The sequence below is a fragment of the Salmo trutta genome, chromosome 22 (genome assembly GCF_901001165.1).
Source record: "Salmo trutta chromosome 22, fSalTru1.1, whole genome shotgun sequence".
Classification (NCBI taxonomy): Eukaryota; Metazoa; Chordata; class Actinopteri; order Salmoniformes; family Salmonidae; genus Salmo; species Salmo trutta.
This window is the reverse complement of record NC_042978.1, coordinates 6,012,482-6,035,349: the sequence shown is the minus strand read 5'-3', so window position 1 is coordinate 6,035,349 and position 22,868 is coordinate 6,012,482. Positions and strand designations below refer to the sequence as shown.

Genomic DNA, 22,868 nt, shown 5'->3' with positions numbered 1-22,868 from the left:
AACCACCAATCCATTTTAACATCAGCAGTTGTCACAGAGTGCTTTTACAGTAACCCAGCCTAGACACAAACGAGCTGACCAATAATCACACTGATCCACCAATCCATTTTTACATTAGCAGTTGTTGCAGAGTGCTTTTACAGTAACCCAGCCTAGACATAAAAGAGCAAGCAGAAGCAGACAGTGTCCATTAAACACTGCCTAGAAAGACGAAACCTATAGAGGAATTATATGTGAGCCCTGCCTGCATACAAGTATGTCCTTCGCCATACTGTGTGCTGTATCATACCAGAGTATAGGCTATATATAATTAAACACACATTAATACTCTTAAGTATGCTGATGAGTGAATATCTGGCATTAGGAGGCACTTGAACCATAAAAGAGTTTGGGGAAACCCTGATCTGGACTGCATCTCCTACAGATGTTCTCTTCAGCTTAAGCATCTCTCTCTCTCTCTCTCTCTCTCTCTCTCTCTCTCTCTCTCACTCACTCACTCACTCACTCACTCACTCACTCACTCACTCACTCACTCTCTCACTCTCTCACTCTCTCACACACACACACGGAGTATACCAAACATTAGGAACATCTACTCTGATTGAAGTGAATTTAACAAGTGACATCCACAGAGTACTGTATGAGTCATAATACCCATAAAACCTAGCAGTCAAACAAGGAAATGCCATGATGACCTGGAAGAGACTGCTGAATCAAGGCAAAGGTAAGAATCTTAACTATCTAATGTTAGCTAAATTAAGTAATAAATAAAATGGTTACATTTCTTTAAATTGATGAGCAGGATCTGATGTCTACTTTGATGCTAATTAGCATTTTAGAATCTGAAAGTAAATAGAGCCGAATATATTGACAAAGGTCACCTTGACCGAGAGAGATTTACATGTTTCTAAAATTCCCTGTAGGAAAAATGAATGATGGAAAAATGATTGGAAGCATTTCCCTGTTTGACTGCTAGGTTTTATGGGTATTATGACACCATCACTGTGGGGCTCTGTAAGGGATCATAGCTTACACCTGGATTAACCTGGTCAGTCTAGGGGTCATGAAAAGCAGATGTTCTTAATGTTTTGAGTAGGGGGGGGGCTGTTTCGTTCGCTCAGATGCTTTCTCCGGTGAGACACGCTCAGCCTCTTGCGAATTGAAGAGAAACAAAAGATTAAAAAATTTTTTTTACAATTTTTGGGGAAGCCTGGCTTCGCTTGGCAGCCATGAGTACACACCACTGGTTAGCGGTCATCTCGTGAGCTTGGCTTTTTGTTTCTTTCAGGAGATCCAATTGCACTGTGAATGCTGGGTTACATAAGCAGAGGTTATACAGGCTCATTGAACACAAACATGATTGGTAGTCCATGAGAAAGTCTTTAGTCTTCCTATGTATTCTCAAAGGATATTCTGCTTACTCGACAGTATACTATTCTAACCTCTTCAAGCCCTTAGCATGTGCATGGTCGTGTCTGTGCTTTGAATTTAGTCAGCTATTTTAGTTAATCAATGGTTTGATTGGATACTTGCCTCTTAGAAGGCTTTTAAGGATGTCTGTATGTGATGTCACAGGATATAAAGTTGCACAATCCTCACGTTTAATGCGAGCTATATCTGTTTTTTTTCTCGTCCAAGAGCAGTTTTCCAGACCCTTTGAGAACTGTTGAAGCGTATTCTATTGTGTCCAGTTGGCCTTGAGTTCTGACCTAGGTATTGTATTGCATTTGTGGCCTGAAGAGGCAAACATACCAAGACCAACTCAGCTCGTTTGTCATGATATCAATTGAGCCTCTTCCGAACCTATGGACGAAAAAAAAATAATCTAAACGAGTTGTGGACCTCCAATGGTAGAACGCTTTATCAAAATAGTGTCCTACGCCTCTTTCATAATTTTAACACAAGATAAATCTCAGTTTGTCAGCGGATGTAATAAAATGCACTTTATAAACTGGCTGGTTCGAGACCTGAATGCTGATTGGCTGACAGCTGTGGTATATCCGACCGTATACTACGGGTATGACAAAACATTTGTTTTTACTGCTCTAATTACGTTGGTAACCAGTTTATAAGAGCAATAAGGCACCTCGTGGGTTTGTGGTATATGGCCAATATACCACGGCTAAGGGCTGTGTCCAGGCACTCCGCAATGCGACGTGCCTAATTGCTTAAATAAGTTATTGTGTAAGATGATCCCTTTTCAATCTCCAGCATCTAAAATAAGCATGCCCATTGTGAAAAGTCTACCCCCTGACAGAGTAGGAGCTCTGCAAAAGACAGATTGAACATTGCTTCAAGTGTTATTCAAGTGATAATCTCTCACGCTACAATATCCTTCTCAAGTCACTCATTGTGATTGTGATATATTTCTGAACAGTGAAATGGCAGAAAATTCTATGGCACTTCTGTTTGTTTATCCATGAGTGGATCTAATGTCCTTGGAACAGCAAATCAATGTGTTCATCAAACGCTGACCAATAATCATACTGATCCACCAATGATTTCTGCTCAACATGAGATGTAATAGCTTTATCAACTATGTGTGTATTATCCTATTCCCCAAGGCTGTAGTAACCTTTGAGGACTTCAGGGACATCAAAAGCCCTTCAGTAAATAAATCTGTCAGTGAACGTGTAAGGTACTCTACCCCAGGGTCATGTTCATAAACGATTTTGTTATAGAAAACAAAAACAAGCCTTTTCAGATAGTATGTCAAAGTTCCAGATCAGTTTTTTTTCTGTTTCGTGCCCACTTAACATGACCAAGAAATTGTCTTAGTTGGCAAACATTGCATGGACAAAAACAAAGGCACAGTATAACGTTGACAACCAACATTGTTTTCCAAACTGGTATTCCCGAAAGCTCTAACTGGCTTCAAATGGCTCACCTGGTTGGCACATTTGCTTCCAACACCAAGTCGTGGGTTTGATTCTTGCTTGCAACACTTATACTGAATATTATTATTTAAATCGGTACAAAAGTATCCCACTTCTGTCTTCTATCTACACGCGCAACTAAGTAGACTACTTAGTACCGGTAAAAGTTTTACTGTACTTCTGCTACATAGTACAGCACAAAAACTTCCAACTGTAGTATTTCTTTCAGGTTGGGAAGTCCCCTGACTGTCCCTGTGCCAAGGTGTTGCCACCAGGCTGTGTTTGTGTGTACAAGTGTCCTTTTCAAAGTCAGAAGTGGAGCCGTTAGTTCCATTCACATTGTCACATCACACCGAGGCCGTGTCCGAAATCTGGCTTGCATACTGCATACTGTGTACTAATCGTACTATATGTACTGTGAACTTACACACGCATCTAAACGGAGCCCCAGATGAACTGCAACTCACACCCCTAGCGTGACGAACTCTCACAATCACTGCCAGTGCGAAACACAGTAGTGCACTGAAGGAAATGAGGAAGAACGACAGGCTCCAAGCCTCTCATGCCATTACTGCACATCTGCGCGGTCTTATCATGTGAATTTATGACATTGAGGCATGGATTAAAGCCTGGATTAAAACAAATAAGGCTGTGTCTCTGTTTCAACTCCAGCCTTGGCACAGTTAGGTCAGTTGTTATTATTTTGCTCATGCACCTGTTCCATAATCTTCCCTTCCACTTTGCAATATGGCCCCAACATCCTGTAAACACATTTTTTGGGGGGGATAAAATCAACAGTGAGTAAATGTAACATGCAATTTAAGCTGGCAAATTCTTCCACTTCAATCTGGCTAAGTAAATGATGCTGCTGAATGCACAAATCTTCATTATTCTTGTTTAAGTCAGCTGTCCAATACACAAACACCCCCAAACCCCTACAGAGATTTTTTCCCAGCAAGGGGTTAGAAAACAGTGACCCATAGGAGAACAGCACTGTCTGACGGGCTTCTGTTCCACCCAGAAATCATCTGATTCTGATTTAACTCATTACTCTACCTCCTGAAATAGGCAGGGCAATTAAATCAGTTTAATCAAGACCATGATTAGTTATGTTTGGGAGCGTTTTGTATACGTCTGGGATTAAAGCCTCCAGACCCTGCTTTAACACTTCAGGAAGCAGAGATGTTCATGTATCGTAGAAAAGTCTAATTAGGAACACATTTGTTTTTCCTTGGTAGGAGTAAGACATTATACTCAAAGGTGTTAGACTAGAACAGGCTAACACAAATAGAATTGTATGCTTGCTCTGTGTGTCTAGAAGTTGGCATAATTGGTTACTCATCCACCCACATCTATTGCATTACACCGGCGGTTCAGAGACAGATAAATGGATGATGGCAATTGATCAACGCCCCTGGCAGAATGGAAGGTCTAGCCTTGCTTGTCATTGAAGCTAGTCCGATAGTTGGAAGAGAAAATCCAATGGCGTACTTATATGGAAGAACAGTGTGGTCCCGGAGGCAGCCTAAGGAGAAGCCTTAGTAAGAGGCCGTGGCAATGCAATGGAGACCGCCTCTGAAATACAAGGACACGCTAACCTGCTAAAATAAGGAAAAACAATGGTTAGACAAATTGCTAATGGTACCGCCTTTGCAACACCACAACACAAGCTGTATGGAATCAGTGACCTACTTAAATACTGCCTACTTACAGTGCCTTCAGAAAGTATTCACACCCATTTACTTGTTCCACATTTTCTTGTGTTACAGCCTGAATTTACAATTGATTAAATTGAGATTTTGGGTCACTGATCTACACACAATACCCCATAATGTCAAAATAGAATTATGTTTGCAGAACATTTATGAAAATAATGAAAAATTAAATGTATTCAACCCCTTTGTCATTGTAAGCCAAAATTATTTCAGGAGCAAAAATGTGCTGAACAAATCACAGAAGTTACATGGACTCATTCTGTGTTCAATAATAGTGGTTAACATGATTTTTGAATGACTACCCCATCCCACAATTGAGTAGTGAATTTCAAACACAGACTTAACCACAAAGACCAGGGAGGTTTAACAATGGCTCGCAAAGAAGGGCACCGATTGGTAGATGCGTTAAAATAAATGAAGATGTTGAATATCCCTTTGACCAAGGTGAAGTTATTAATTAGGCTTTGGATGCTGTATCAATCCACCCAGTCACTACAAATACAGGCGTCCTTCCTATCTCCGTTGCCGGAGAGGAAAGAAACTGCTCAGTGATTTCACCATGAGGCAAATGGTGATTTTAAAACAGTTATAGAGTTGAATGGTTGTGATATGAGAACAGAGGATTGATCCACAACATTTTAGTTACTCCACAATACTAACCTAAAAGACAGAGTGAAAAGTAGGAAGCTTGTTCCAAATAAAAATATTCCAAAACATGCATCCTGTTTGCAACAAGGCACTTAAGTAATTCTGCAAAAATAATTGGCAAAGAAATTAACTTTATGTCCTGAATACAAAAGCATTATGTTTGGGGAAAATCAAACAACACATCACTGAGTACCACTCTTCATATTTCCAAGCATAGTGGTGGCTGCATCATGTTATGGGTATGCTTACTATCAGCAAGGACTAGGGTGTTTTTATGATAAAAAAGAAATGGATTACAGCTAAGCACAGGCAAAATCTTAGAGGAAAGCCTGGTTATCTTCTTTCCAACAGACAGTGGGAGAATAATTCACTTTTCGGCAGAACAATAACCTTAAAACACAAGGCCAAATCTACACTGAAATTGCTTACCAAGACGACATTGAATGTTCCTGAGTGGCCTAGTTACAGTTTTGACATAAATCTGCTTGAAAATCTATGGCAAGATTTTAAAATGTCTTTCTAGCAACGATCAACAACCAACTTCACTGTGCTTGCAGATTTGTTTTTAAGAATAATTGGAAAATTTGTACAATCAAGGTGTTGCAAAGCGCTTAGACATACCCAAAAAGGCTTACAGTTGTAACCGCTGCCAAAGGTGTTTCTAACACGTATTGTTTCAGTAGGGTGAATACTTATCTAATCAAGATATTAGTGATGTATTTTTCAGACATTTTTAATGTCATAATTTTTCTTCCACTTTGACATTGAGTATTTTGTGTAGATTGTTGACCAAAAATGACAATTACATCCATTTTAATCACAATTTATAACACAACAAAATGTGAAAAAAGTAAAGGGATGTCCATACTTTCTGAAGGCACTGTACAGTATAGTATATACTGTACTCTACCAGTGTAGAAGATGCATTGGCAGAGATGCGAGAAAAGCCCTATAAGAAAGCAATACCACTGTACCTGAAACAAACCTTATAGAGTGACGAATAAGACAATCTATCAAACCATTGCTCGATCTGACTACACTAAACAATGTCTCTCCATTGTGGCATAAGATCTAAATACAATCAGGCGTCTACAGTTGTCGGAAGTTTACATACACCTTAGCCAAATACATTTAAACTCAGTTTTCACAATTCCTGACATTTAATCCAAGTAACAATTCCCTGTCTTAGGTCAGGTAGGCTCACCACTTTATTTTAAGAATGGTACCGCCTTTGCAACAGAATAATAGTAGAGAGAATTATTTATTTCAGCTTTTATTTGTTTCATCACATTCCCAGTGGGTCAGAAGTTTACATACACTTAATTAGTATTTGGTAGCATTGCCTTTAAATTGTTTAACTTGGGTCAAACATTTTGGGTAGCCAAGCTTCCAACAATAAGTTGGGTGAATTTTGGCTCATTCCTCCTGACAGAGCTGGTGTAGCTGAGTCAGGTCTGTAGGCCTCACACGCTTTTTCAGTTCTGCCCACAAATGTTCTATAGGATTGAGGTCAGGGCTTTGCGATGGCCACTCCAATACCTTGACTTTGTTGTCCTTAAGCCATTTTGCCACAACTTTGGAAGTATGCTTGGGGTCATTGTCCATTTGGAAGACCCATTTGCGACCATCTTTAACTTCCTGACTGATGTCTTGAGATGTTGCTTCAATATATCCACATAATTTTCCTTTCTCATGATGCCATCTATTTTGTGAAGTGCACCAGTCCCTCCTGCAGCAAAGCACCCCCACAACATGATGCTGCCACCCCCGTGCTTCATGGTTTGGATGGTGTTCTTCGGCTTGCAAGCCTCCCCCTTTTTCCTCCAAACATAACGATGGTCATTATGGCCAAACAGTTCTATTTTTGTTTCATCAGACCTGAGGACATTTCTCAAAAAAGTACGATCTTTATCCCCATGTGCAGTTGCAAACCGTAGTCTGGCTTTTTTATGGCGGTTTTGGAGCAGTGGCTTCTTCCTTGCTGAGCTGCCTTTTAAGTTATGTCGATACAGGACTCGTTTTACTGTGGATATAGATACTTATGTACCTGTTTCCTCCAGCATCTTCACAAGGTCCTTTGCTGTTGTTCTGGGATTGATTTGCACTTTTCGCACCAAAGTACGTTCATCTCTAGGAGACAAAACGCGTCTCCTTACTGAGCGGTTTGACGGCTGCATGGTCCCATGGAGTTTATACTTGCGTACTATTGTTTGTACAGATGAACGTGGTATATTCAGGCATTTGAAAATTGCTCCAAAGGATGAACCAGACTTGTGGTCTACAATTTTTTTTCTGAGGTCTTGGCTGATTTCTTTTGATTTTCCCATGATGTCCAGCAAATAGGCACTGAGTTTGAAGGTAGTTCTTGAAATACATCCATAAGTACACCTCCAATTGACTCAAATAATGTCAATCAGCCTATCAGAAGCTTCTAAAGCCATGACATTATTTTCTGGAATTTTCCAAGTTGTTTAAAGGCACAGTCAACTTAGTGTATGTAAACTTCTGACCCACTGGAATTGTGATACAGTGAATTATAAGTGAAATAATCTTTCTGTAAACAATTGTTGGAAAAATTACTTGTGTCATGCACAAAATAGATGTCTTAACCGACTTGCCAAAACTGTAGTTTGTTAACAAGATATTTGTGGAGTGGTTGAAAGACAAGTTTTAATGACTCCATCCTAAGTTTTAATGACTCCATCCTCCGACTTCAACTGTATGCTCAGACAATGCCTGTAGTCCTATATTTTGTAATTGCATAATCATGTTGTCCAGCAGATAAAGTATACTATCTGAAGAGTCACTCCCAAAATTCATGAGGGCACACTGATGTTGGATCAGGAAGACATTTTTTACAATGCATCACTTCCTTAATTAAATCCACTTTAATTTTGCTACAATAAATACCAAAATAAGCTGCCGGCAAGCGTATACTTTGTTGTCCACTTTATTGTCCACTTTACTAGGGACGAATGGATGCATACATTCTTTGCTTGGAACCAAACCCCCTGAGACCAACCCTGAGGGGTGTTCCACAGTGCAGCTTAGTTACAATCTTGTCTCATTGCTGCAACTCCCGTACTGACTCGTGAGAGGCGAAGGTCGAGAGCCACGCATCCTTCGAAACACAACCCAACCAAGCCGCACTGCTTCTTGACACAATGCCCACTTAACCCGGAAGCCAGCTGCACCAATGTTTCGGAGAAACACTGTACACCTGGTGACCTTGTCAGTGTGCACCGCGCCCGGCCCGCCACAGGAGTCGCTAGTGCGCGAAGGGACAAGGAAATCCCTGCCAGCCAAACCCTCCCCTAACTTGGTCAACGCTGGGCCAATTGTACGCTGCCCCATTGGTCTCCCGGTCGTGGCCGGCTGCGACAGAGCCTGGACTCGAACCCAGAATCTCTAGTGGCACAACTAGCACTGCGATGCAGGGCCTGTGCCACTCGGGAGGCCCATCTGTAACCTTCTAACAAAATATTTTTTAAATTGATCAAATGAATCCCCAAATCCCGGTCAGAGAAACATTTGAAAATACCGTACCTCAGGAGAGCTTTTCTGAAATGGATCAGCACTTTTGCTAAATCTGCACATTTGACAATGCTGTATGTTGCTGGTTCTTCGCTGAAGTTTCACGGGAAACATTGAAAGCATTATTTCATGAACCTTATCTAACACTTCAAAAGTATTTGGATGAGTTTCAAAGAGCATGCACTTGTTGTTACAAATGGGGCAACATTTTTTTTATGTGTAGGGATATAGCATGGCACATGTACAGTATACCCTATTGTTAATCTGGCTGTTTAGAATAAATAATCAGGATTAGAGAGATGGGCAGAAGGGGGGGTTCTATCAGATTTTCAACAATTCTGTTCATGCCAACCGATGAGCCTACCGTGACAGTATCCATGGCTGTACACTGGGTATCAAATGCTTTACACTGGGCCAATATTGAGAACAGGACATTATCACACCTATACCACGACAAAATATTAAATCCGCAATATACTCTCATCGGCATATCACAATCCATGGCAATAAGAGAAACAGCTGGGTCCCATTAAGCACGGACCGATGCCGATGTCTTTTGGACGTCTTTTTTTGGTCCTGTCCGGACCTGTCATCTTTTTTTGGTGCGGTCCAGACCTGCCTTGATTTCAATGTCCGTGCGTAGATTTTTGGTCCGGACTGTACCAAATCTGAACCAATCATAGGGTTGGGGAGTAACATGTAATGGATTACAAAAACAAACTGTAATCAGTTTTGTTACCAGCAAAAATAGTGTCATCAGATACTTTTGTAAAATTAAAGGATTACTTCTAGGATTACTTTTACATTCAATTTAATTTAAGAAGAGCACGAGTAGGGCTTTTATTGCTCAATCTAATTCATGCTGATTTAAAAAAAAAAATCCATAAGCCTAATGGACACATGCTCAAACTCCTGCACTTTTGATAGCCTTAAACAGTTTTGATAGCCTTAAAATTATCAAGATATCAAAATGTCACCAACAAAAACGTCAACAATAGGCCTATAGCAAATGCAGCAAATATGGCATACATCTTTCACATGCAAATAGCACTTTTAGGTAGTGCTCAAAGCATGACATTCTGAAAGCAATGAGTCCAATCAGTCCTCCATAACTACAAAATCATTAACAACAGAGTAGGACTTATTAGTCCTTCATTTTTGGGTTATGCTCAGGTAAAACAGTTTGGCTAATCGATATTTCCATATTACCAAGTCCTAATCTTGAAGATAATGGGGTATGAAATGAATGGGAATGACTGGTAATTTGACAGACTTTTTGTAAAGATATAGCCTAATCATATTATTATCTGTAGTAAAAGCTTACGTAACGAACCCTTAAAGTAAAATTCAACATGCATTTATGGACAGCTATGACAGCAATAAATTAAGAAGATGAGCACTTTACCCGCTGCGCCTTGGTCCTATCCTTACGACGCCCATGACACAGATGCATATCAAGGTGCGCAAACATGCTTGATAAATAAATGCCTGATAAATAGTACATAAACTATTGTAAAGGTCTAATTGCATGGAGAAATATTCATGGGAATATATCAATTACATTTTTTTTTTTAATTGTTACAATTTGTTTGGACAGAGCCAAGGATATGTTTTGTACAATTCTACATTCAATCAACTTTATTTGTAGATTTGATTAGTAATAGTTATAGTAATTAATAAAAGTCCAGTTAGCTTCTTTGGACCAAATAGAAATGAAAAAGATTATAATAATATAACCAGCAAGGTGCATAGGTGAATGTATTTGCTGTATTCAAAAACAAAAGCACCTGTGCATGAACAATTGTAAAGGATTAATTGCAGAAATAAATATTCAAGGAAATATATTCATGACAAGATATAAAAACAGTCATTTGTTGATTACATTTGACACTGTGTTGTGCCCTTTCACTCATGCCTTTACACATGAATCAATCACGTCTTCTCTTTATGCTTCGGGTCCACAGTCAACACACAGCTTCCGGGCTTTGTGTGAGCAAGCCTCACAAACAAATCGGTTGCACTGCACACAGTTTTCATAGGCCTTGTTTTGGTGCACCTGCCAACTTGACATTGTCTTATTTTTCCCGAGTGGAAGCTGTGGTGCTTGGGGAAGAGGGAGAACAGGATCCGCTGCCTTGGCGGCCTGCTTGGCGGCTCACGAAGCTCACGTGCCAGATCCAGTGGGATGCATGGTGCTGAGGATGCAAACACTCTTATTTATATTACATCTGTATACCGTGAGTGTTGCTTTACCACTCTCCACCACTGATGTGGAGTACAGCTCCGTTGGTGTGTTGTTTTGGGCGGAGGGGGTAGCTTCCGCCTTTGTTTGTTCACTGTTCCTAGCAGGCTAGTCTCCTTTGCAATCAACTTGTCTGCCAGGGAAATTGACGTGAAGAAGTTGTCCAATAGTCACATTTCTGTCTTTGCCCATATAAGGCTCCATGAGTCTCAAAACCACAATCTCAGAAAGTCGCCCACCCACTGGCCGGGTTTAATCTTTCCCCAGATATGGAAAGCCATTGAGCAAGTATTTTATTTTTATTTTTTTGTATTTAAATTTTTTATTGAATATCCTAAACAAATAATATACTTGCAGTGAAGCCGCTCAACAACTACACCACACCAGTCATCCAACAGACTCCCATTCAGAGCGACACACAGAAGCATCCAGGGTCAATGCCCTGCTCAAGGGCACGTTGACAGATCTCCCACCAGGCCAAAAAATATGAACCCGACCCCTCCAGGATCCCCCCACAGTTCCCCAATAGCTGTCCCTCAACCATCCAAGACCCCTTCCACAGTCCCCCCCAAGAAGAAAAAAATAAAAATAAATACAATTAATTCCAAGAACCCCCCAATGCACCAACAACCAAGAAAATGAACTAAAGAGAAAAAATTAAAAGACAGTAGGAAACAGCAGACAACAATGCAAAAAAAAACAAAGGACATCAAGGACAACTAAAATCATAACAGCAATGCCAACTATATATGTTTGAGTGCATGTCTGGCACTATTACGTGTGTCCGTGTATGCGTTTATTTGAATGAGAGTGTGTGTACATGCATGTGTACAAACACCTGCACGGCATCAGCCTCAGGCAAACCGGCATTAGCGGTAAAAACACCGCCATTCAAACATGCTTTTATTATGTTTTATTTTGACTTTATTTTGGACTTTTATCTTTGACATTGAGCAAGTAGTTGGTTTCGAAATCGGCGGCTAACCAAAACTTAACTGAAGTCACATGCACCATTATCAACCTGCAAGGCGAGCGGTCAAATTATTAACATGAGCGCCAACGCTGATGAATAGGCATAACACAAATTCATCATTACACTTTTGTTGTTCTAAATTAAACCAACCTCTTCACCTTCATCATTCAGGTAGGCCTTATTTAAATCAGATTGTGAAGTAACTTGCACAATTATCACCAATTCCATCCATTCCATCCATTGTCATTCATTCAGTGGGCTGGCATCGTTTGCTTCACTGGATAGAGTCAAGGATATGTTTAGCATTATTCTAAAGGCCTACGGTAACATGTATCATGTTTTCATTTCCCTTACAATACATTTGATTAGTAATAGAGATATAGTAAATAAAACAGTCCCATAACAGCTTCTTTACAAAGTAAAACGTAAAAGAGAATGGTATCAACCTGCAAATGATTTGCTGCTGATAAATAGTAATACAAAATCATCATTACACTATTGTCTTTCTAAATTAATTCAACCTCTTCACACTCCTTGTCATTCAGGCCTAATTTAAATTCAATTTTGAAGTAAGGTGCACAATTATCACCCATTCATCCATCTGGCATTCATAGATCTTAGTGTTGCTTTTGATACCATCGATCACCATTTTTTTGGAGAGATTGGAAACCCAAATTGGTCTACACGGACAAGTTCTGGCCTGGTTTAGATCTTATCTGTCGGAAAGATATCAGTTTGTCTCTGTGAATGGTTTGTCCTCTGACAAATCAATTGTAAATTTCGGTGTTCCTCAAATTTCTGTTTTAGGACCACTATTGTTTTCACTATATATTTTACCTCTTGGGGATGTCATTCGAAAACATCATGTTAAATTTCACTGCTATGCGGATGACACACAGCTGTACATTTCAATGAAACATGGTGAAGCCCCAAAATTGCCCTCGCTAGAAGCCTGTGTTTCAGACATAAGGAAGTGGATGGCTGGAAACTTTCTACTTTTAAACTCGGACAAAACAGAGATGCTTGTTCTAGGTTCCAAGAAACAAAGAGATCTTCTGTTAAATCTGACAATTAATCTTGATGGTTGTACAGTGGTCTCAAATAAAACTGTGAAGTACCTCGGCGTTACTCTGGACCCTGATCTCTCTTTTGAAGAACATATCAAGACTGTTTCAAGGGCAGCTTTTTTCCATGGGTTGAGTCACTGACGTGGTCTTCCTGTCTGGGTTGGCGCCCCCCCTTGGGTTGTGCCGTGGCGGAGATCTTTGTGGGCTGTTCTCGGCCTTGTCTCAGGATGGTAAGTTGGTGGTTGAAGTTATCCCTCTAGTGGTGTGGGGGCTGTGCTTTGGCAAAGTGGGTGGGGTTATATCCTTCCTGTTTGGCCCTGTCCGGGGGTATCGTCGGATGGGGCCACAGTGTCTCCTGACCTCTCCTGTCTCAGCCTCCAGTATTTATGCTGCAGTAGTTTATGTGTCGGGGGGCTAGGGTCAGTCTGTTATATCTGGAGTATTTCTCCTGTCTTATCCGGTGTCCTGTGTGAATTTAAGTATGCTCTCTCTAATTCTCTCTTTCTCTCTTTCTTTCTCTCTCTCAGAGGACCATGCCTCAGGACTACCTGACATGATGACTCCTTGCTGTCCCCAGTCTACCTGGCCGTGCTGCTGCTCCAGTTTCAACTGTTCTGCCTGCGGCTATGGAACGCTGACCTGTTCACCGGACATGCTACCTGTCCCAGACCTGCTGTTTTCAACTCTCTAGAGACAGCAGGAGCGGTAGAGATACTCTCAATGATCGGCTATGAAAAGCCAACTGACATTTACTCTTGAGGTGCTGACTTGTTGCACCCTCGACAACTGTGATTATTATTATTTGACAATGCTGGTCATTTATGAACATTTGAACATCTTGGCCATGTTCTGTTATAATCTCCACCTGGCACAGCCAGAAGAGGACTGGCCACCCCTCATAGCCTGGTTCCTCTCTAGGTTTCTTCCTAGGTTTTGGCCTTTCTAAGGAGTTTTTCCTAGCCACCGTGCTTCTACACCTGCAATGCTTGCTGTTTGGGGTTTTAGGCTGGGTTTCTGTACAGCACTTTGAGATATCAGCTGATGTAAGAAGGGCTATATAAATAAATTTGATTTGATTTGATTCAGTGAGGAGAGAGAGACGCATTAACGCATGGCTGGCTACCAAGGTCCTACAGCACATTGTCTTGGTGGATTAAGTTAGGAATAGGTGTGAACTACTTTTCTGTTTGTGATTTCAAAATTGACAAATGAGCAGTGTAAAATACAAACATTTAGGAAAAGTCAGGGAAGGAGCAGGACATAGATTTTTTCGGGGGCAGACATTTTTTATTTACAAAATCAAATGTCAGTGGCCTATGGCGGTTCTAGTGTTAAATATCATCAGAAGATGTGTTCTGGAGAAAAATCTTTAACCTGTTATGGCTAGGGGGCAGTATTTTCACGGCCGGATAAAAAATGTACCCGATTTAATCTGATTATTACTCCTGCCCAGAAACTAGAATATGCATATAATTATTGGCTTTGGATAGAAAACACCCTAAAGTTTCTAAAACTGTTTGAATGGTGTCTGTGAGTATAACAGAACTCATATGGTAGGCAAAAACCTGAGAAGATTCCAAACAGGAAGTACCCTCTCTGACCATTCCTTGAGCTTCTTGGCTCTGTTTGTTGAACATTTAGGATCTTTGCTGTAACGTGACACTTCCTACGGCTCCCATAGGCTCTTAGAACCCGGGAAAAAGCTGAATGATGTAATTCCAGCCGCTGGCTGAAAAACTTTAGCGAGTTTGGATGGTGGTCGATCAGAGGGCCAACCGACTGAGGCTCGTGCACGAGGGGATCCCATGCTTTGTACTTTCTCTCTCTTTGAACGTAAACACGCTTTCCCGGTCAGAATTATCGCTTTTTTACGAGAAAAATTGCATAAAAATTGATTTTAAACAGCGGTTGACATGCTTCGAAGTACAGTAATGGAATATTTACAATTTTTTTGTCACGAAACGCGTCGGGCGCGTAACCCTTATTTACCCTTTCGGATAGTGTCTTGAACGCACGAACAAAACGCCGCTATTTGGATATAACAATGGATTATTTGGGACCAAACCAACATTTGTTATTGAAGTAGAAGTCCTGGGAGTGCATTCTGACGAAGAACAGCAAAGGTAATAAAAATTTTCTTATAGTAAATCTGACTTTGGTGAGTGCTAAACTTGGTGGGTGTGTAAATAGCTAGCCCTGTGATGCCGGGCTATCTACTTAGAATATTGCAAAATGTGCTTTCACCGAAAAGCTATTTTAAAATTGGACATAGCGAGTGCATAGAGGAGTTCTGTATCTATAATTCTTAAAATAATTGTTATGTTTTTTGTGAACGTTTATCGTGAGTAATTTAGTAAATTCACCGGAAGTTTGCGGGGGGTATGCTAGTTCTGAACGTCACATGCTAATGTAAAAAGCTGGTTTTTGATATAAATATGAACCTGATTGAACAAAACATGCATGTATTGTATAACATAATGTCCTAGGGGTGTCATCTGATGAAGATCATCAAAGGTTAGTGCTGCATTTAGCTGTGGTTTGGATTTATGTGACATTATATGCTAGCTTGAAAAATGGGTGTCTGATTATTTCTGGCTGGGTACTCTGCTGACATAATCTAATGTTTTGCTTTCGTTGTGAAGCCTTTTTGAAATCGGACAGTGTGGTTAGATAAAGGAGAGTCTTGTCTTTAAAATGGTGTAAAATAGTCATATATTTGAAAAATTGAAGTTTTTTTATTTTTGAGGAATTTGTAATTCGCGCCACGCCCATCATTGGCTATTGGAGCAGGTGTTCCGCTAGCGGAACGTCTAGATGTAAGAGGTTTTAAGTGCAATTCCCCTTTAATTGAGCATTTAAAAGAGGGGAATGTGTTGGTCTAGCGATGTTTCTGTTGGGCCTACTGCTGCAGCATGTCATGGCTGAGTTTGTAAAACAATGGCCACCAATTGATACAAATAATTATAATATCTTTCTGTTATTTAAGCCAACTTTGCAGTTGACATTTATTTAAGGGGAAATCTTTGTGTACACATAAGATGCATACGGTTGTCATTAGCATCACTGGCTACAGGAAGACGGTGTCATAACTCTCCTGTGACATTCTGAAGGATCAGGTTACAGGGGGGTCCGTTCTACAGCGTGCTCTCTCTCATAGAGGGGGAGAGCGGGAAGTTGACTGTTTCGGTCATAAAATACGCTTGAACATCAAAAGTTTGAATAATTAAACAATATTTCTATTTTTGAGAATGTGGGAGTGGTCCGTGGACACTTAACGGACAGTCATGTCGAGTGTGTTTCATTTGGTGATCTCATGAGGGACAGGAAACACAAATAACTGTATCTCTTAAAAACCTCTTACATCTACACGTTCCGCTAGCGGAACGTCTGCTCCAATATCCAATGATGGGCGGGGCGCGAAATACAAACTCCTCTAAAATCCGAAAACTTCCATTTTTCAAACATATGACTATTTTACAGCTATTTAAAGACAAGACTCTCCTTTATCTAACCACACTGTCCGATTTCAAAAAGGCTTTACAGCGAAAGCAAAACATTAGATTATGTCAGCAGAGTACCCAGCCAGAAATAATCAGACACCCATTTTTCAAGCTAGCATATCATGTCACATAAACCCAAACCACAGCTAAATGCAGCACTAACCTTTTATGATCTTCATCAGATGACACACCTAGGACATTATGTTATAAAATACATGCATGTCTGTTCAATCAAGTTCATATTTATATCAAAAACCAGCTTTTTACATTAGCATGTGACGTTCAGAACTAGCATTCCCACCGAACACTTCCGGTGATTTTACTAAATTACTCACGATAAACGTTCACAAAAAGCATAACAATTATTTTAAGAATTATAGATACAGAACTCCTCTATGCACTCGATATGTCCGATTTTAAAATAGCTTTTCGGATGAAGCACATTTTGCAATAATCTAAGTACATAGCCCAGCCATCACGGGCTAGCTATTTAGACACCCAACCAGTTTAGCCTTCACCAAAATCACATTTCCTATAAGAAAAATGTTCTTACCTTGCTTGTTCTTCGTCAGAATGCAGTCCCAGGACTTCTACTTCAAGAACAAATGTAGGTTTGGTCCCAAATAATCCATCGTTATGTTCCATCAAGACGTTTTGTTCGTGCGTTCTAGACACTATCCCAACGCTAAATCTCGGCCACGAGCATGGCGCAGAATGTGACAAAAAATGTCTAAATATTCCATTACCGTACTTCGAAGCATGTCAACCGCTGTTTAAAACCAATTTTTATGCAATTTATCTCGTAGAAAAGCGATAATATTCCGACCGGGAATCTGCCTGTCTGTATACTGAGGGAAAAACCGAAAGCCGGGGGCGGGGCGGGTCGCGAGCGTAAGGCTTAGTCCACTGAGTGACCACTTAGCTTTTGCTCTCCTTTGTTTCAGCCAGGGCTTTGAATTACGTCATTCCTGTTTTTCCCGGGCTCTGAGACTCCATTGGAGACGTGGGAAGTGTCACGTAACAGCAGAGATCCTTCGTTTTTGGAAGAGATGTCAAAGAATGAAAATAAAAGGTCTGACAGGGTACTTCCTGAACAGAAGCATCTCAGGTTTTTGCCTGCCATAGGAGTTCTGTTATACTCACAGACACCATTCAAACAGTTTCAGAAACTGTGGAGTGTTTTCTCTCCAAAGCTAATAATTATATGCATATTCTAGTTTCTGGGCAGGACTAATAATCAGATTAAATCGAGTACGTTTTTTATCCAGCCGTGAAAATACTGCCCCCTAGCCATAAGAGGTTAAATTGTACAATTCCCCGCTGTCAGGTTTACATCTAAATATTGTGAAACGTATGTGATTAAACATTAAACTATTTGCGAAAATATGTAATGTGAGGTTAACCTTCTAAATGAGAGTATGGATTTTCATATAAAGTAACTAGTCAGTGGCCACACCCCCGTGAGCCCAGACATCACAGTAGGCGTCATAGAACCACCCCTTCTTCCACAGAGTATAAAACCCACTTCCTACAAAATGTCAATTAAATCAGAGAACAACAGGATGGAGTCCCCACGTTGGAATGGATACAATTCTATAGGCCACGGAGATCATACAGCGTGTAGTTTTGGCTACACGGCTGTAAATGGTTAAACTCTGAGACTATCGATCACTACAGAATAAGAGCAAATCTTAGACGTACAATTACTAGTCTGCAGCTGGAAATTACGTAAGTCTAGTAGGAGAATACCGACAACCGCAGAAGCAACTATTCTATGCAACGACCATCTTTAGGCCTGACGTATCCATTACAACAGACACTATCCAGAGCCGCGGAGAAAGCTACAACCACGAAGGACATTGTGACTTCTGGGGAAGTTAACCAGAGACTCTCTGATGAACTGACTCTCCAGCAGACGGACCGGCAATTCCAACAGAGAAGACAACAACGACATACGGGCGTAAATTACAGACATTGCAATTATTCTCGAATGAGCGGCCGTTCATGTGCAAAGGATTAGCATTTCAATGAACATAATTATCAACTGTGTGGAGTGAATCCATTTTGTCTTTCCCGCTCTTTCTCAGTCCCCACCCCTTGCCGTCATATCGGCTTCGTCCACTAGGGACTTTTTCTTTGTATCATGTAGTAACCCAAATATCTACTGTTTGTTTGTTATGTAATTCTGTGTGATTATTTAGTTTGTTTGTAAATAAATAATGAAGCCAAATTGTATATTGCTGGTTCATGATTTAGGCTAGGGTTTGTGCAGATATCCAAGGGTTTGCGACGTTCAGTAATGAGAACTGATGAGGTAATAATAATTCATTAATAGAAGACTGCAATTGATCAGATAATAAAATATCTGAAGAGTTATATTCGGGAAATCTCAACATTTTCCGTGGTGCTACGACTTCCTAGTTAATTAACGGTTACATGATTAGTTTAATCACGTAATAATTAAACCTAGAGAACTGATTTGATATAAATAAGTCTTCACATGTAATGATAGTCCAGACACGACAAAGGGTTTATAGGAGGACGGGCTCATTGTGATGTCTGGAATCTAATAAATGGAATAGTATCAAACACATCAAACATCTGGAAACCAAAGTGTTTTACTCCATTGCCAAATTCCATTCCAGCCATTACAATGAGCCCATCCTCCTATAGCTCCTCCCACTAGCCTCCTCTGATTTCCAGGTATAGAGAAGGTAGACGATAGGTCCGACTAGAGAACCCACTGAAAGGTTCTGCGCTGCTGCAGTTACATACCAGTATGCAATCTTCTTAAGATTCTGAGCTACAGAATGCAGACAGCACAAGAAAACACAGCACACAACTCACAATGATTTATTCTGAGTCTCAAGACTCTGTCCAAAGGTCACATCCACTCTATGAATTGTTAAAAAGCAGGCATATCCTGGCATATATGAACTTTATATCTAGATAGATGAATACAGTGCCCAACTAAATGTGTTCAAGACTTGGCTGTCAGGCATAAAGTAAAGTGAAAAAAATATACGTTACCATATAAAAATTAATTTTAAAAATTAATTTTAATTCCACACATTTTGCGAGTGATTTGTAAACAACATCTTCACAATCAAGCCACTGTAGTATCATCCACATCCTTCCATGTTAGAAATTGAGTTCAAATAAATGTCAGAACAAAAGATAAGGTACAGACAGCACAGTTTGTGCTGGTTGCATTTACAGTACCCTATACAACAGAATGCAGTTCACATCTTCACAAAGGAATAAACAGCATAGACTGGAAATTGGCTTTAAGGAGAAAAGTGTTGTCTAGTGATGGGTCGTTCGTGAATGAAGTGCTCTTTTTGAACAGATCTTTTTAGTTTTGCAGCTAAATTAACTTCATAAACAACATGGAAAATGTATTATCCTGTATTGCTTACTTGCTATGATCTAAAAGCAAAGCCATAGACAAATGTGTTCCAACCATGAGATGGGACACTTAGAAAGTATAAGATAATTCAAAACAGAAACTGCTTGGATTCACACTATCCCTAAGTAGTATATCACTGTCCTGGAAGGCTTTTTTAGTCTATCAAATAAATTAAATTGTATCTATAAATAAATGTTACAATACATTGTTTGACTAACCCTATTGCTCTTGACAGATATGTGACATTATCCTGAATAGAATTTGCCAGGAAATGATCTAATAACATATTAATGATTTGTTATAGGGATTAAGCATATAGGTTGTAAGGATGATTATAATCATAAGATGTCAGTCATGAGATGAGACCAAGAAATAGTTGGAGTACTGTGGCCTTTTTCTGCCACAAAACGCTAACAAGATTATAGATATAATATGATATGAATCGTGATATTAGTTGTTCATTTCCAACATTTTCTGAGGGCTATACTGTTGTTTGCCAAACTCTCCAACCATAGCAAATACTCAGTTTCTCTACACAAGAAAAGAAAATAGACTACCCATGTGTTTCAGATCAACACTGCTGCTTGAGTAATACATTATGGAATATTTAACTGGTCTATAATGCCATAAGCTATGTTTGGAGAGGGCCTTTGTTACACAACCAATAACTGTAGAATGAACGTGAATCCCTGAATCAATTGGCTATATCTATCTGACGAAGAGGTTAAAATTGTGATTTGTCATGCAGACAAAAAGATGACCATGACATGTGACATAGGTCTAGTATAACCATCATCAACTGAAAATTCTGTTTTGTTACTTACTTGCTAAGGGACTATTATTCTTACAGATATTATTACTGTAGGTCCTAGCCTATAGTATATCAAGAGAAAGGAGATGATTGTGGACTACAGGAAAAGGAGGACTGAGCACGCCCCCATTCTCATCAACGGGGCTGTAGTGGAGCTGGTTGTGAGCTTCAAGTTCCTTGGTGTCCACATCACCAACAAACTAACATGGTCCAAGCACACCAAGACAGTCGTGAAGAGGGCACGACAAAACCTATTCCTCCTCAGGAGACTGAAAAGATTTGGCATGGGTCCTCAGATCCTCAAAAGGTTCTACAGCTGCACCATCGAGAGCATCCTGACTGGTTGCATCCCTGCCTGGTATGGCAACTGCTCAGCCTCCAACCGCAAAGCACTACAGAGGGTGGTGCGTACGGCCCAAGACATTACCTCGACTAACCGGTGCCCCCACACATTGACTCTGTACCGGTACCCCCCTTTGTATAGTCTCGCTATTGTTATTTTACTGCTGCTCTTTAATTACTTGTTACTTTTATTTCTTATTCGCATTTTTTATTTTATTTTTTAACTGCATTGTTGGTTAGAGGCTCGTAAGTAAGCATTTCACTGTATGGTCTACACCTGTTGTATTCGGTGCATGTAACTAATAGAATTTGATTTGCTTTTGATTTGATCTCTTTCCCAGTTTCACTGTCTCAAAATCAATCAGTTGCATGTGGGTAGAGCTCTCTTGAGGTAAAATTAACCTCTGCCATGAGCTATGTGTAATGAACTCTGTATTTGCTTGATAGGACTTAATTTAGGACCATATAAAAAAGTCACAAATTAACTGTTCAACTATATTGGGTGAGCAAAGCCTATATTCCCAAATAATTTGACATCAGGTTCCTATGTCTCCCATACCACTGTTTCCAGTCACCTGGACATACTTGGCATGCTTGTTTGACCTGTGCCTTCCCTACCCTAAACCCTGATCCCAACCCTTACCTTAACCATAACAATTACCTAACCCTAACCTTAATCCTGACCTTAACCATGTTTGCAGAGCTGGTTAATGATACTTTGAATTGAAGGATCCTGGGCGTGAAAGGAGATCTTGTCATATTCGTCGTTTCCTCAATCACAGGTACTGATCCAGAACTAGGCTAGATAAAGAATGTTATACTGAATTGACATGTAGGTTACTGGTATAGACCCTCACATACAAATCGAATACATTTATGTTAAAAGGAACAAAACATCTTACCTGCAAATGTCCCTGGTACATATTGAGCTCAAAGTCAGTTGCTGATTCTCCGACGATGGATTTTTAGGTTACTTTTAGGCTTGCAATACAGATACACTAGGCTACACTGGAAGTGTTCATATGTGCAAAGAGTTCTGGAAAAAGAGGCGGAATGTTTCAAATGCCCGCTCTAGTTGAGGCGTTGAAGGTTACGCGAAAGGAAAGGAACTGTCCTTGTTTTAGGTGCTGAAACGCAAGAGTTCTTGCCATGTATTTTTTGCCGGTGTTTTAACTGAGGTAGCCCGCCGCGATAAGTGCGCTACCAGACCCCACTTCAACGCGAGGCGCCCAACAATCTTCTGCAAAAAGCTTCAGTGTCCTCGGCTTCAAATGGACAACAATTCAGTCAGTCAAGTAAAATCTCCCTTGTTATGTCTTCATTGTGCACACCACCGCTCTCCCCCTCTCGACTGTCGCTTAGTAATTGTTTTGACGATTCCCGGTTCATTCTCTTCTTATAATGCACTCATCACTCCTGCTTGCCAACTCCCTTCATAAGGCTTCCTCAAAGATCGTCTATTATATTGACAAGATATTCGAGTGACTGCTCTAACAATGGAAATACATGTCAACGAAGATGGTGGGCAGGTGGGAATAGGCGAGATCAGGATGGGACATTCTAGCCAATGAGAGGGCAGATACTCGTGTGACCAACAGGTCATACCGATAGATGACCCATCTTTTTATCTGTGCCATTATAGTGTCTGTAACAGCATGGGCAGTGCCATCGAGGCTATCTCCATTTGAAAGTAGTAAATGTTCTTCTTCTTCATTGGCTGATTGCTCCCAATGCAAAGGACTTCCCACCCA

The 22,868-nt window shown here is 40.3% G+C and overlaps 1 protein-coding gene across 1 annotated transcript in view; it reads right to left on the bottom strand.

The window, feature by feature from the left end:
• The window catches only part of LOC115158938 (PEX5-related protein-like), a 200,320-nt gene extending 177,707 nt beyond the window's left edge, over nt 1-22,613 (bottom strand). The window contains exon 1 of the mRNA XM_029708380.1: nt 22,020-22,613. Within this exon, the coding sequence (XP_029564240.1) occupies nt 22,020-22,040 (21 nt within the window). The 5' untranslated portion in view covers nt 22,041-22,613. The remainder of the gene's footprint in view (nt 1-22,019) is intronic.
• Nucleotides 22,614-22,868: the final 255 nt, after the last annotated feature.